The sequence below is a fragment of the Ochotona princeps genome, chromosome 2 (genome assembly GCF_030435755.1).
Source record: "Ochotona princeps isolate mOchPri1 chromosome 2, mOchPri1.hap1, whole genome shotgun sequence".
NCBI classification, from domain to species: domain Eukaryota; kingdom Metazoa; phylum Chordata; class Mammalia; order Lagomorpha; family Ochotonidae; genus Ochotona; species Ochotona princeps.
The window spans coordinates 110,580,737-110,594,655 of NC_080833.1; the positions used below are offsets into that span (position 1 = coordinate 110,580,737).

General features: G+C 50.9%; 1 protein-coding gene across 1 annotated transcript in view; it reads left to right on the forward strand.

Annotated features, from left to right (window-relative positions):
• The window catches only part of PRCC (proline rich mitotic checkpoint control factor), a 31,878-nt gene extending 17,959 nt beyond the window's left edge, over positions 1-13,919 (forward strand). Inside the window, exons 3-7 of the mRNA XM_058660444.1 lie at positions 326-892; positions 4,472-4,567; positions 9,768-9,911; positions 11,772-11,837; positions 13,464-13,919. Of these exons, the coding sequence (XP_058516427.1) occupies positions 326-892; positions 4,472-4,567; positions 9,768-9,911; positions 11,772-11,837; positions 13,464-13,550 (960 nt within the window). The 3' untranslated portion in view covers positions 13,551-13,919. The remainder of the gene's footprint in view (positions 1-325; positions 893-4,471; positions 4,568-9,767; positions 9,912-11,771; positions 11,838-13,463) is intronic.

A 13,919-nucleotide genomic window follows, 5' to 3' on the forward strand; every position in this document is an offset into this window, starting at 1 on the left:
TCTAGGGGAGAAGGGAATGATACCAGATGAAGGTCATGGGGTTTGCTGAAGACCCAGAGTTAGGGAAGGCACTGCTGCCGAGTGCAGTGGAGCTGGGCTGGGAACAAGCCGGAGGAAGGGAGTGGTAGCTCGCCACGGGAGATGGAGCCTACAGTAGGGCCCGAGGTCAGGGCAGTCAGGTGTAGATTAGATGACTAGAACAAGGGCTGGTGAGATTTTAGACTGGAATGTGTACCTGTAATTCCTGTTTGCTGTGTCACTGGTCCCTAATGTAAAATTCCCCTTGTCATCTTTTTTCCCTCCTGTCCACACCTGGGCTTCTCAGGGATCCGGCGAGGGGACTGGGTTGTCTGCCTTGCTTCCTCAACCTAAAAACTTGACTGTGAAAGAGACTAACAGGTTGCTTCTACCCCACGCCTTCTCCCGGAAACCTTCAGAGGGCTCCTCTGAGACCAAGCCCTCCAGACCGGCTCCCAAGACCAAGCCTTCTCCACTTGCCCCTGTCGTGGGCACTACAACCACCACTCCGTCACCCTCTGCCATCAAGGCTGCTGCCAAGAGTGCTGCCCTGCAGGTGACAAAGCAGATCACGCAGGAGGAGGATGACAGTGATGAGGAAGTAGCCCCCGAGAACTTTTTCTCCCTCCCTGACAAGGCAGAGCCACCGGGAGTCGAGCCATACGCTTACCCTCTCCCTACTGTCCCCGAAGAGCTGCCCCCAGGCACGGAGCCGGAGCCTGCTTTCCAGGACGATGCAGCCAATGCCCCCCTCGAATTCAAGATGGCAGCAGGCTCGAGTGGGGCCCCTTGGGTGCCTAAGCCTGGAGACGACTACAGCTACAATCAGTTTTCCACATACGGCGATGCCAATGCTGCTGGTGCTTATTATCAGGTGAGTAGGGACACGGAGGGCAGTGACGGCAGCCTCTGTACTGTCACCTATGTGGGACTAACCTAGTGTCTTGTTCTCCCTTGAAATCATCATACCTCAAAGTGTACCGTATGTATTTCAAACCCTATGGGTCTCAGCTGCCCAGGTCTTAAAGTCTAGGTTGAACCTCAGAGCTAACACTTGCTCTGAAATCGCAGCCCCATGTGAGAGCTGCTGTAAGATGTAGAGAGAAGAGAGAGGAGTGGATGCTGAGCCCAGAGATGCTGGACACACTCAGGTGTGGACAAGTGGACTGTGGCCTCAGTTCTTGCTAGTATTAGTCTCAGAAGAGTCTGTGGAGGAGGGAGTACTGAGAAAGTGTGAAGAGAGAGGCGAACTGAGAGGGTTGGGGGAAACCTGTGGGGTTACTGGCAGAGGGCACCACTGAGAAGCCTTGATGGAGAGGGAGGCTGGGTGGGCTCAACGCAGGTACCCTGGAAGAAAAGATACATGGAGGACATCCTGAAGGCAATTTGGGTTCTGAATCTCAAGCTCTGTGCATTTGGGCAGATTATCCATCTGCCTTACCAAGTCCGAGACCTCAGCTACAAAATGGGATATGATAACCTCATTGGGTTGCTGGAAGAATTGCATAAGTTTATGTAGTGCCTGCAACATAGTGAATGCTCAATAAATGGTTATTATAACTATCTCTAGACATATGCTATATTCAAGTGTTACCTGGAAGATGTATTTAGGTTTGTTTTGTGTGGCCTCAGAGAGAGTGTGGGATGCCAGCTTGTGGGTGAATTTAAGAAAGAACTTCCTCGTAGTCAGAGCCTGCTTAGCTGGGGAGGGTTCTCAGAGGTGGGGGACTCGGCACGCAGACCAGGAGCTGCGTTGGACAGCCTGAGGCCTTGTGATTGCGAAGTTCTGTTTGGTGTTGATCTTACTTTCCATCTAGATGAAGGCGGAGGGAGGGAAGGCTTTGAGGAGGCCCTGTTTTGACCAAAGATTCTGAAAATAATTTTGTTTCCTAAATCTTTGTTGTTAAGCCTTGTTGTATCCTGTAGGTTATTCCAAGACGGAATTCCGTTGAGGTTGTTAACAGTTGGAGGAGGGTGGAAACTAGAAAGACAGTTTGGGCTTCTTTAGCCAAAATTGATGCTGTTAAAAGCATGAGAAGCCACTGGTTGGCATCCAGCAAGTGAGAACATATCAGTGTTTTTGTTTTGTTTTGAAGACTTATTTATTTGAAAGGCAGAGTTACAGAGAGACAGAGATTCATCTTCCATCCTTTGGTTCACTGTTAGTGGCTGTAATGATTGGAGCCTACATTGAAGTTCTGTGTATAATTATAAACTCTTTGAGGTAGCCTGTGCAAAATAAAACACTTTAAGTATGATAGGGAACCCTGACATGTTGTCATTTAGAAAGGTTTGAAATATTTGAAAGGCACAGAGAAAGATATCTTCCTTGTAAGTTCACTCTACAAGAACATTCAGCATGCAGTGCTGGGCCAGGTCAAGCTTGGAGCCTGGAACTCAACCTGGGTCTGCCCTGTGACTAGTGGAGATTCAAGTACTCGGGCCTGTTACCTTGCAGGGTGCGTGTTAGCCAGGAGCTGGAATCAGAAGAGGAACCGAGACTCAAACCCAGGCACTCCAATATGGGAATGTGGGTTTCCCAAGTGGCAAATATCTGCCCTGACTCTGAATCTAAATATATCCGTTGAAAATTGTTGTAGAAAATCAGTGTTCTCTAATCGGTAGGGATTTTTTAAAAAATATTTATTTATTTTTATTACAAAGTCAGATATACAGAGAGGAGGAGAGACAGAGAGGAAGATCTTCCGTCCAATGATTCACTCCCCAAGTGAGCCGCAACGGGCCGGTGCGCGCCGATCCGATGCCGGGAACCAGGAACCTCTTCCGGGTCTCCCACGCAGGTGCAGGGTCCCAATGCATTGGGCCGTCCTCGGCTGCTTTCCCAGGCCACAAGCAGGGAGCTGGATGGGAAGCGGAGCTGCTGGGATTAGAACTGGCGCCCATATGGGATCCCGGGGCTTTCAAGGCGAGGACTTTAGCTGCTAGGCCACGCCGCCAGGCCCAATTGGTAGGGATTTTTAAGTTACTTTTTTTTGTTGTTGTTGTTAGATTTTTTTTTTTTATTATTGCAAAGTCAGATATACAGAGAGGAGGGGAGACAGAGAGGAAGATCTTCCGTCCAGTGGTTCACTCCCCAAGTGACTGCAACGGCCTGTGCTGTGCCAAACCGAAGCAGGAGCCAGGATCTTCCTGCAGGTCTCCCATCTGGGTACAGGGTCCCAAGGCTTTGGGCTGTCCTTGACTGCTTTCCCAGGCCACAGGCAGGAAGCTAGATGGAAAGTGGGGCTGCCAGGATTAGAACCAGCGCCCATATGGGATCTTGGCAAATTCAAGGTGAGAACTTCAGCCACAAGGCCACCATACCAGCCCCTAAGTTAATTTTTATGCAGTGACTATTAAATGTATTTCCCATTTTTGTTTGTTTTTTTAAGATTTATTTTATTTATTTGAAAAGCAGAGCTACAGAGAAAAAGAGGGAGAGACAGAGAGATCTTCCATCCACTGGGTCACTTCTGACATGTCCGCAATGGCCAGAGCTGGGCTGATCTGAAGCCTGGAGCCAGGAGCTTCTTTCAGGTCTCCTGCGTGGGTGGCAAAGGCCCAAGCACTTTGGCCCTCCTCTGCCTCTCTCCCAGGTGCATTATCTTGGAGCTGGGTCAGAAGTGGAACAGATGGAACTTGAACTGGTACCAGAGTCAGTGGCAGCTTTACCCTCTATACCACAGTACCAGCTCCAAGCCTATTTCTTGTTCAACCTATGAAATGAATGTTCTTGGAGGGGTGTCTGTTGGCATTTGGGGAGAAGATGGAAGAAGCAGGGAGGAAGCACAGGCAGGGAGAAGACAGCACCAGGGCTGCCTGGCCTGGCTGCCACAGGGACCTTGCCCTTGCTCTCGCACTTCCTCCTCTGGAGTCCACGGCCATGATTGAGCAGCTCGTCTCTGAGGGAAACCTTCAGATTCCTCAGCTGAAAATCCAGCATCATCACCTTGGCTGTTCTCAGCTTCATAAACCCTCTGCTTCTTCAGCATAGTGTATTTTGTGCCAGAGATCTGAAGCTCACCACTCCCTACCCAGGGTATCCTTGTGCATGGAGGCTAGTGTGCAGGACAGGATTGGCCTCACACCTTCCCATCCCTGCTCAGGGTTCACTGCACTGGAGGCTTATGAGCAGGAGCTGAGGGCTAGGCTGTGTATGTGTATGTGTGTGAGAGAGAGAGAGTCGCTCTTGGGAAGCAGCCGAGGGAGTTGGGGGGGACTGAAGAAGGAGCAAATATCTATTCCTTGTCACCCTTTGCCGAGAAATACCCATCTCTGGGTAGTGTAGATCAAGAAGGCTGCAGGTCTTTTCTTGGGGTACAGGGCAGGTTGTGTGGATCTGGGCCTGGCTTATCTGTTGGCAGGGATGGTGGTGTGGGCACTGGTTTTGGCCATCCTTATTTCTTCTGTGTTGTGCCCTCAGTTGCTGTGCTTGCTTTCTTGTTGGCTACAGGATTACTACAGTGGGGCCTACTATCCTGCACAGGACCCGGCCCTGGTGCCTCCCCAGGAAATCGCCCCTGATGCCTCCTTCATTGATGATGAAGCAGTAAGTCCACCCTCATACATGGTCACCAGGTTTCAAATCTTTGTATAAGCTCTGTCAGCTGGGATCCGATTGTGCAGCGGGAACTTAGAAACTATGTGATAGTGGTGTTCTAAGGTTTTATTTTATTTCTTCGTAAGAGAAGACTGGAGCTAGGCAGGGATGGTGGGTGACAAATGCCATGGGAGGTGACAGCCTTGTCAGGGATCAGTCCCTTTGTGATCATAGCTTTGCCCTGGGCTGTGGCCTTTACACTTAGAAGAGCAGCCAAAGCTCCAGCCATCAGGTTTGGAGGTGCAAAAGGGGGAAGGATGCCTTTCCTTCCTTTGCAGGAGACTTTCTGAAGCTTCCTGTGAACACAGCCACTTGGAGCTTGCTGACTAGAGTCTGTTTGCATGACCATAGCTGGTTGTGGGGGACTTGGGAAATAGGGGCTTTTTATTGAGTGATAGCATACCTAGCTAGAATCTTGTGGAGAAAGGGATTTGGGAGATCCCTGGCAGCTGTGTTTCCCATGACTCTGGAGACCTGCACAGGAGGGACCCAACATGAGCCATGTGCCCCCGTGCTCAGGCTGTGTGAGGACCGCTGGGTGTCACAGCCAGAGTGCTGTCTCTGCACAGAGTGGTCAGAAAAGAATACTCCACTTACCATTGCCCACAGTGGTGTCCATCCCTCTCTATACCTGGGCCTGGGCCTGGTGCTGTGCTTGGCCACTCCTCTGGATAACCTGTGTGGCAAGTTCCATGGGTAGGATCTCTCTGACCTAAGCCCAGAAGACAGCTGAGAACTTGCTCACTGGCCAGTTTCTTGTAGGTGCAGTGAGCCTAAGGGGACCTCATGAATGTTCAGACCAGGACAGGGACAGCACAGGAGTTTCTTTTTCTTTTTTTAATTATTATTTTATATTGATAATCTTTACATAGTTGATTAGGGCACAAAGGGTCAGGAGTTACAGGAAAGTGGGGAAGACCATTGTTTGCACATTATTGCTCTTTTTTTTTCTGTATCTGGGATAAAGGGGGAGATAAAGGGAGAAGCCCCATTCAGCCTTCCACCCATTCCAGGGTCCCCGATGTGGGACATACTACGAGGGCACTGCTCAAATGGTTTTGATAGTTCAGTAGTTCTAAATTGCTGCCAATCTCATGATTCCAAGCACAATGAAATCTCTCTAGAATCCACTGGCTGACATAGTCCACCCTAGAGTCTGTTTGCCCAGATTTTCACTGCCAACACATGGTTGGGGTAGTTGGTTGATTTGTTCTGTCCTCTGTTCTCTGTTGTGGTACCAGGGGTCTTCTACAGGTTCCGATGGAAGGCCATATCCTCCACGTGCACCTGGATATGCTGTCTACTGCTCTGTCAGCCTCTGAGGAGGCTCAGCTTTGACACTTGCACTCCATGGTTAGACCATGGAACCTGCACTTCTTTTCATGGTTAGGGCTCTGAGATCAGCAGTTCAGTTGGAGGAATCCTCAAAGAAACTTTGTCTGAGGTGATCCCAGAACAGATTCTTATGTGTGCATGCTAGTACAGGGCCCGGCACAGTCCATCACCCTCAATCAGCTGGTGGTTGCAATTGCTGGGTCAGTTCTGTTTCCAGCCTTGTCTTTTTTTTTTTTTTTTTTTTTTTTAAGATTTATTTTATTTTCATTACAAAGTCAGATATACAGAGAGGAGGAGAGACAGAAAGGAAGATCTTCCGTCCGATGATTCACTCCCCAACTGAGTGCAACGACTGGTGCTGAGCTGGTCCGAAGCCAGGAGCCAGGAACCTCTTCCAGGTCTCCCTTGTGGGTGCAGGGTCTCAAGGCTTTGGGCCGTCCTCGACTGCTTTCCCAGGCCACAAGCAGGGAGCTGGATGGGAAGTGGAGCTGCCAGGATTAGAACTGGCGCCCGTGTGGGATCCTGGTGTGTTCAAGGCAAGGACTTTAGCTGCTAGGCCACGCTGACGGGCCCCAGCCTTGTCTTTCACACAAACCAGTGGGTGTTGCAATCCAGTCTGATCCTAACCAGCACACACTCGGCCTTCTGGCAAACCAGTGGGAGCTGCAGCCTAGTCAGAGCAACCTACAATTACTCTCACCAATCCTGCCTCCTGCCCTGGTTCCCGTGCGTGCCAGTATGTATAGCAGACTTGTCCAATCTTCCACATCACATTCAGCTCTCCTACATATCAGTGAGCACTGAAGTCTAGTTCAACCCAACCAGCCCCACTATCCAGCCCACACACATGCTGGTGGGTGCATTTCTGTCCAGCCACGCCTGCTTCAGTCCTTGCCTGGTTTTCATACTCTCCAGTGGGAGTGGTAACCCAAGAGGGAGGTGCCCAGTATGTCCCTACTGGGCCCAGTCCCACTCCTGGATCATGTACTCTCCAGGTGGTTCTACAGTTTAACTTTACAGAACTAGCCCCCAGTGCCAGTTCTGCTAGCTGATGCCGTGGCAAAGCCCAACCAACCCTCACCCATTCTGATTTATGCTTGCACCAGTAGGAACAGTCAGCCCAGCCTGGCTTTTCCCTGATCTAACTCACATGAGGCCCACAGGTGTTGTAGCACTGTCCAATCTGGTCTGTCTTCATCCCAACTCATGCTCTCCAGTGGGAGTTGTGAGCCAGCAGGAGAACCCTCCACATTTCCATACCAGCTTTGCCCCTTTCCCTCCTGCTTCTCACATGTGCTGATTGGGTCGTGGCCCAGTCTGGCATAGCCCGCCTTGCCTCAGCCTTTCCTAGTGGGTACTGTAGTGTGGCCTGGCCCAAGAAAACCCCCAATTCCAGTTCCCATTGGTGGGGTTACAGCCTAGCCTAGCCCAGTCGGCACCCAGTCCAAGCCATAATGTGTACTGGTATGTTTTGCTACTGAACCCAGCCTGACCCATACTCAATTCCAGTGCTCAGATTTGCCAGCTAGTAATGTGAACTGGTTCCGTCTGGTCTGCCCCTGACCTGTGCCCAATGCATGCTAGTGGGTACCATTCCCTGGCCTGGTCTGGGCTGCTCCTTATCGTAGTTCTTGCGCTCACCTGCAGGGACTGTGTCCTGACAGAGGAGTTTCCCAAGCTCCTCCATCAGAACTTCTTCCAATGTCAGATCTCACGCACATTGGTGGGTCCATGGACCAGCCCTGCTTAGTCCATCTCCTGTCCTAGCAGGAACAGTGGCCTTTCCTAACTGGCCTTCAACCCATTCCGGTTCTTACTTTTGGATGTTTCAACCTAGCCAAGCCTGATCCACACCCAGACACAGCTCACACATTGCCTAGCCCATCCTGCACCTACCCTGTTCCTCCAGAGCACTAATTGGTGCTGGAGTCTAGACTAGTCCACACTTGTGCCGACACTGCAGCCATTTCCGGACTGACAGAACAGGGGACAGATCACATTAGGCAGAACCATGACACTAACCAGCATGTGAGAGAACCAGGTCTGGGGGTAGATTCTATGGGTGATGTATGGGCCAAATCCTATGGAATCACAAGTCCTACTGGTTAGCTCAAGAGTTGGGGTGGTAATGGGCTGAGCTAGGTGTGACCACAGAACCTGCCATCACTCACAGGTACAGGGACCGAGAACAGACTGGGCAGATCCAGGCAGCAACACATGCATGTGCATCCTAAAACGGTGTGGGGTGGGCTGGGCCGCAACGTTCACCAACTCATACAAGGCCAAGATGAAGGAGCAGGCTATGACGGGCACTGGCCTAACACCCACAGGCATGTATGAGATCTGGGTCTCTGGTCAAGTGGAGGCACTTGGGAAACTCCCCTAGTGGGTCATAACTCTCTGTTGATCACATGTTCTAGGGGTCAGGCAAGCTGGGCAAAGTAGCTTCAACCGTTGGCTAATGTGTGTTTTGGGTATGGAAGGGGCAGACTGGGCAGGAGCAGGCAAACCTTAGCTCACCAGCAAGAACAGAAATCAGGCTGGAGCACAGGTCATGCCAAGCTAGGCTCTTATATCTACTAGTTTGCATGAGCCATGGATGCCAAGCTGCAGCATCTAAGGCAAAGGCCAAGATGAGGGGCTATGCCAAGCTGGGTCAGAGTAACCACTGGCATGCACATGATCTATGGCTAGGAACAGGCCTGGTTGGGGAGCTAATGGGGACACCCTGGCTGGGATGGGGTTCCCACTGGGGAGGGCAGAGGCCAGAGTGGGAGCTGTGTGACAAAGAGAGGAAGCGATAGAGAGATCTTTCATTCATGGACTCATTCCCCAAATGTCCACAATAGCTATGGTTGCGCCAGGTCAAAGCCAGGAGCCTAAATCTCTGTCTGGGTCTCCCAGACAGGTACCAGGGACCAGAGACCAGGTACCAGGAACCCATGTACTTGGGCTATCATCTGCTGCCTTCCCAGATGTATTAACAGGAAGCCGGATCAGAAGTGGAGCAGTTGGGATTTAAACCAGCTCTTTAGCATGGGATGCTCACATTGTATGTGGCAGCTGAACTCTATGCACTATAACGTCTGCTCCTTAATTTTCTGTTTTCCAGGTTTATTCCTTTCCCCCACACTCCCTCCCAGGCATATCTTGGGCTGACATGCAGTATGATCTAAGTGGTTTTTTTTTTTTTCTTTTTTTAAGGAGTGGGGAAAATAGCTGTCTCTTAGACAATATGTTGGGCATGCATGCATGCATATACACATGTGTGTACACATGCATCCCGAGCTCTCAGCCATATTCTGTCTCTCTGACTTCTGCTCTGGTATGGAGTTTGCTGATTTGGTGATACAGAACAAATTGGAGATGAAAAACCAATTTTTAGAGGAGATACCCTTTTTTTGTTTGTTTGTTTTTGCCCTCAATTCATAATCTGCAAATTGTGTGCAATCCGTTTAGGCAGTTAGACTTTTTGTGTCATTTGAAAACAGTTCATACTCCTGACTCTGCACTCACTTGTGTTTGGGAAGACCTGCTGGCCTTCCTGCTGCTAAGTCCCAGAGACCTGCTGAGAAACAGCCTCCTGCCGTGCATCCAGGGAGTGCAGGGCATCCAGGGAGTGCAGGGCATCCAGGGAGTGCAGGGCATCCAGGGAGTATAGTTGGGGCAGGTGACAGGACGCATTGTGCAAAGGGGAATCAAGGGGCCTTTGGGTTGCTGTCAGAAACTTCTTCCATGAACTCTGGGTCCTTGGCAACATTTCCTGATCCCCTGCCTCAGGTTTTTGACTGCTGTGTTTTCCTTTCTTTTCCAGTTTAAGCGGCTACAGGGCAAGAGGAACCGGGGGAGGGAAGAAATCAACTTTGTGGAGATCAAAGGTGATGACCAGCTCAGTGGTGCCCAGCAGTGGATGACCAAATCACTGACTGAGGAGAAGACCATGAAGTCCTTCAGCAAAGTACGCTGGGAGGAAGGGATACAGGGAGGCCAGCTGGGAAGTCCCAGAACAAAATTTGCTTTCCTCCCTGTCCTGTTCCCATACCCCATTGTTAGGGGCACTGCACCACATAGGGTACCCCTACTACCTATGTCTGCACTAAGCCTCTCAGAGGGCTGCCTTCTAGAACTCGGCTGCTTTTGAGCTTCCTTCCAGCTGGAAGGAAGAGTCCAATATGGAGACGAGTAGCTGGGAGATCTCTGGTGGCTCTTGCCCCACTGGTCAGAACCCACCACTTTGCCCTCTCTCCAGCACAGGCCCTCTCCCATCTGAGGCATGTGGGCGTGGCTTGGAACGGGTTTGGAGTGTGGTGCAGTAGGGCCTCTGCAGCTCTGAGCTTGCCACTGCTCTCCTTTCCCTCCTTTGTCCTTGAAGCCAGTTGCCATCTTTTCAGGGCATTCCTCCCTCACACTCCCCGCCCCATACTCCATGCCCCCTCCCACCTTCTCAGTTCTCAGTGTGGTGAGCGCTGAGCACTCAGTACTGGGTACAGCAGACACGGTCCCTGATGTGCCTGCCATAGCGGGGAGGACGTGGGGAAGCCCTGGATGCATGCCCAGCACTGGCAAGGCCAAGGTCATGGATTTGATTCCATTCTCCCTGCACCCTCTTTTGCTTCACTTTTTCTGTGGTCACAGATGTCTGTTGGAACCCCAGCCGTTTGTTTTAACTGAATGCTGGTGGTCATCAGGGACAGCATTGTGGTTAGGTCAGCGCAGATCCAGATCTGCTTACTGGAAAAACCACTCAGGCGAGCATGGCAGATTAGCCATGGATTGAGAGCAGTGGTACACAGCAATGGCTGTTGTCTGTGCTCGCCAGCCAGGAGAGGAGCTGAGTGCCTTACATATGTTGTCTGTAGCTGCCACATGGAATAACACGGCAGTGGGGGACATGAATTTGCTATGTGCCCAGCTCCACATTTCCTTCTTGCCATCTGTGTGGACCTGAGTGTTTGAGAAGCAGCTGTGACCCCTGCTGCGCGAGAGTGGAGGCCTGAGGATAGCACAAATGATTACCTAAGAGCCAGGGTGGCTCTGGAGGGGGTTTTGGGAGTGGGGTGGAACTGATTGGAAAGCTGCGAATCTGAAAGGGCTCTGGCGGAGGATAAACCACAGAGTGGACGCCCAGAGCAGTATAGCTTTCGGCTATAAATCATTGGTGTCCAAGTTTGGTCAGGGCTTCAGTGCAGTTATGGGTGGGGCGGACAGATGGGAGATGAGTGTTGTGACGTGAGGTTGCTGAGCACAGGGGCTGCTGGTACAAGAAATGGAGCGGGGAGCTCCGAATTTCAGCCACAGGAGACTGATGGGAGAGAGTTGGGTGACCAGTAGGTAGGCGACGGGTGAGACATCTGGCCTTCCTGGGGGAGAGAGGACAGACAGATGAAGAGGGTCTGAGAGGGGTGTGGTGCAGGAGTGAGAGGACCTAAAGTGAAGAGGAGGACCCCTGTACCTGGTACTTATGCTGCCTTGGACACACTGCAGGCAGTAGCACCCTGTGTCGGGTCTGCTGTGGACAGAACCAGGACTGTGATGGGGTGCGGCTGAAATACGCTGGCCCTGACCTCGAGTATTTGCAGTGTGATGGGGACATCAGTAGGCTATTTAAGGCAGGTATTCTGAGCTTGGAGTTTTACATAATACCTTCAATAAAAATAACTTTTGTGAATATAGAGACATAGAAACAGCCCTAGGTTGACGCTTCTCCCCTAGGATTTGGGCTGAGGTTGATTTCTTAATCACCAGCTACACTGGCTGGCTGACATAAGCAAATCTGCCTTTCTTGCTGTAGGTAAATCACTGTTTTTCTCCTTTGCAGAAGAAAGGTGAGCAGCCTACAGGCCAGCAGCGGCGGAAACACCAGATTACATATCTGATTCATCAGGTGAGAGGCTGAAAATGCAGGCTGGGCTCTGAAGTGCTACCCATTCTGCGGTGGGGGGGGGACCCGCTGTCTGGCATCCAACCTTGTTCTCAGTGTGGCCACTAGGGGGAGATGTATCCCGCAGGATGTTGCTATGCAGAACTCTGTGTTGCTGCAGAGGCTGGGGGACCAGGGCAGGAATGAACTCTGGGAGTGGGAATTCAGATAACTACAATGGGATTTCAGGAGGACATGGTTGATTGTAGGGTTCTATTTTTTTTTTTTTGAAGATTTATTTTTTTATTTTTATTAGAAAGTCAGATATACAGAGAGGAGGAGAGACAGTGAGAAAAATCTTCCGTCCAATGATTCACTCCCCAAGTAAGTGCAACGGCCGATGCTATGCCGATCCAAAGCCAGGATCCAGGAACTTCTTCCAGGTCTCCCAAACGGGTGCAGAGTCCCAAGGCTTTGGGCCGTCCTTGACTGCTTTCCCAGGCCACAAGCAGGGAGCTGGATAGGAAGTGGAACTGCCGGGATTAGAACCGGCGCCCATATGGGATCCTGGTGTGTTCAAGGCAAGGACTTTAGCTGCTAGGCCACGCTGCCGGGCCCGATTGTAGGGTTCTTTTAAACAGCAGTTCCCTCCTCCGTCCACCCCCAGTAACTTAAAAGGCTAAAAAGATTGGTTAGCCAATTTAGCAAAAACATTTGCTCAGGAGGAAGTTGCTTTTGTATTTTCCACTTTTGTGGAGAACATGAGCACATTTGATGGGGAAGTACAAATAATCTAAAAAGAGGTCTCTTCAGATTAATAGTATGTCCTTGGTTTTTACTTGGCATAACGGGGCAGCCTTCATTTTCTTGTCTCGTCATTCAGCAGCATCCTTTTGAGGCCTGCAGAGCCAGACGCAGCCAGGGTCACAGACTTGGATGAGATCTTTCCTAGCCCCTGCCCGGGTAGCAGGTTTTGGGGTTTGGGGTGTGGCTGCAGGCCTCGCTTCCACATCCTGCAGCATGGACTCTGTCCTCTACAGGAACCTCTTGGAACACTTCCCTGGGGTGTGATTTCAGGCAGGATCTTTTTCAATTCCAGGGCAGGTGAGCCGATGGCAGATAACTTTGGGGACTTAGGGAACTCCCTTTCTAGGGTGGTATCTATATACCAGGATATAGTGCAGAGCCAGGAGCCACTAAGATGGAGGATTAAAGTTGTCATTAGAGTGTCACCCAGATTTTCACTGCTTCTTCCTTCCTTCAGGATGACCTGGATGTCCTGGGTCCCTCAGCCCCTCTGCTCAGTGCAGCAGCTTGGCCATGGGGATGTCCTTGCCCTCCCTGCTGTTCCGCTTCCAGACGCCAAGTCCTAGACCTCATTTGTCTGTTGGCCACCATAGTATTTCAGTTTTAATTTTACCAGCAGATGCCCTCAGGTTTCTCAGACTTTTTTTTGCTTAAACCTCATTAACTTCCCCAAGAGGTGATTTTTCGTTGCTTTCCTGTGTTCTTACCCTTCTTGGTGGACAAGAGAAATCAAGTCTTTTGCAAGAGATTTGCTGTCTTCCTGAGAACTGTTAGGGTAGGAGAAGGCTTTGAGCCAGGAGGGCAGGATGGAAGTATCTCTCACATCCCCTTCTTCTTGTGCAGGCGAAGGAGCGGGAGCTGGAGCTGAAGAACACCTGGTCAGAGAACAAGCTCAGCCGCCGGCAGACCCAAGCCAAATACGGATTCTGAGGGCTCCAGAGCTGCTTGCTCCCGGACCTCCTGCCAGCCCAGCTGGCCAGGCCCCCAGCCTAACCTCTGGGACCCCAGCTGCTCCAAGCCCAGGATCCTTCCCTGAGGACCCAGCCCTCGCCTCGGCGATAATGAACATATTTGATAGATTTTTCTTACCACAAGTTAGAAAATTCAGCTCCTTTCTGTCCTGGAGTTGGCAAAGGCTCAAGCCACGCCTCGGGGAAGGCACTGGGGTCTCGGGTGGGAGTTCTGCCCCTTGACGGGTGTGGTGAGATGGTGACCCTTCCTCCCTACCTTTTTTTTTTTTTTTTTTTTAAACCAGGGATGTCTGTTAAAATAAAATCTTGAGTCTGACGGACACTGGCT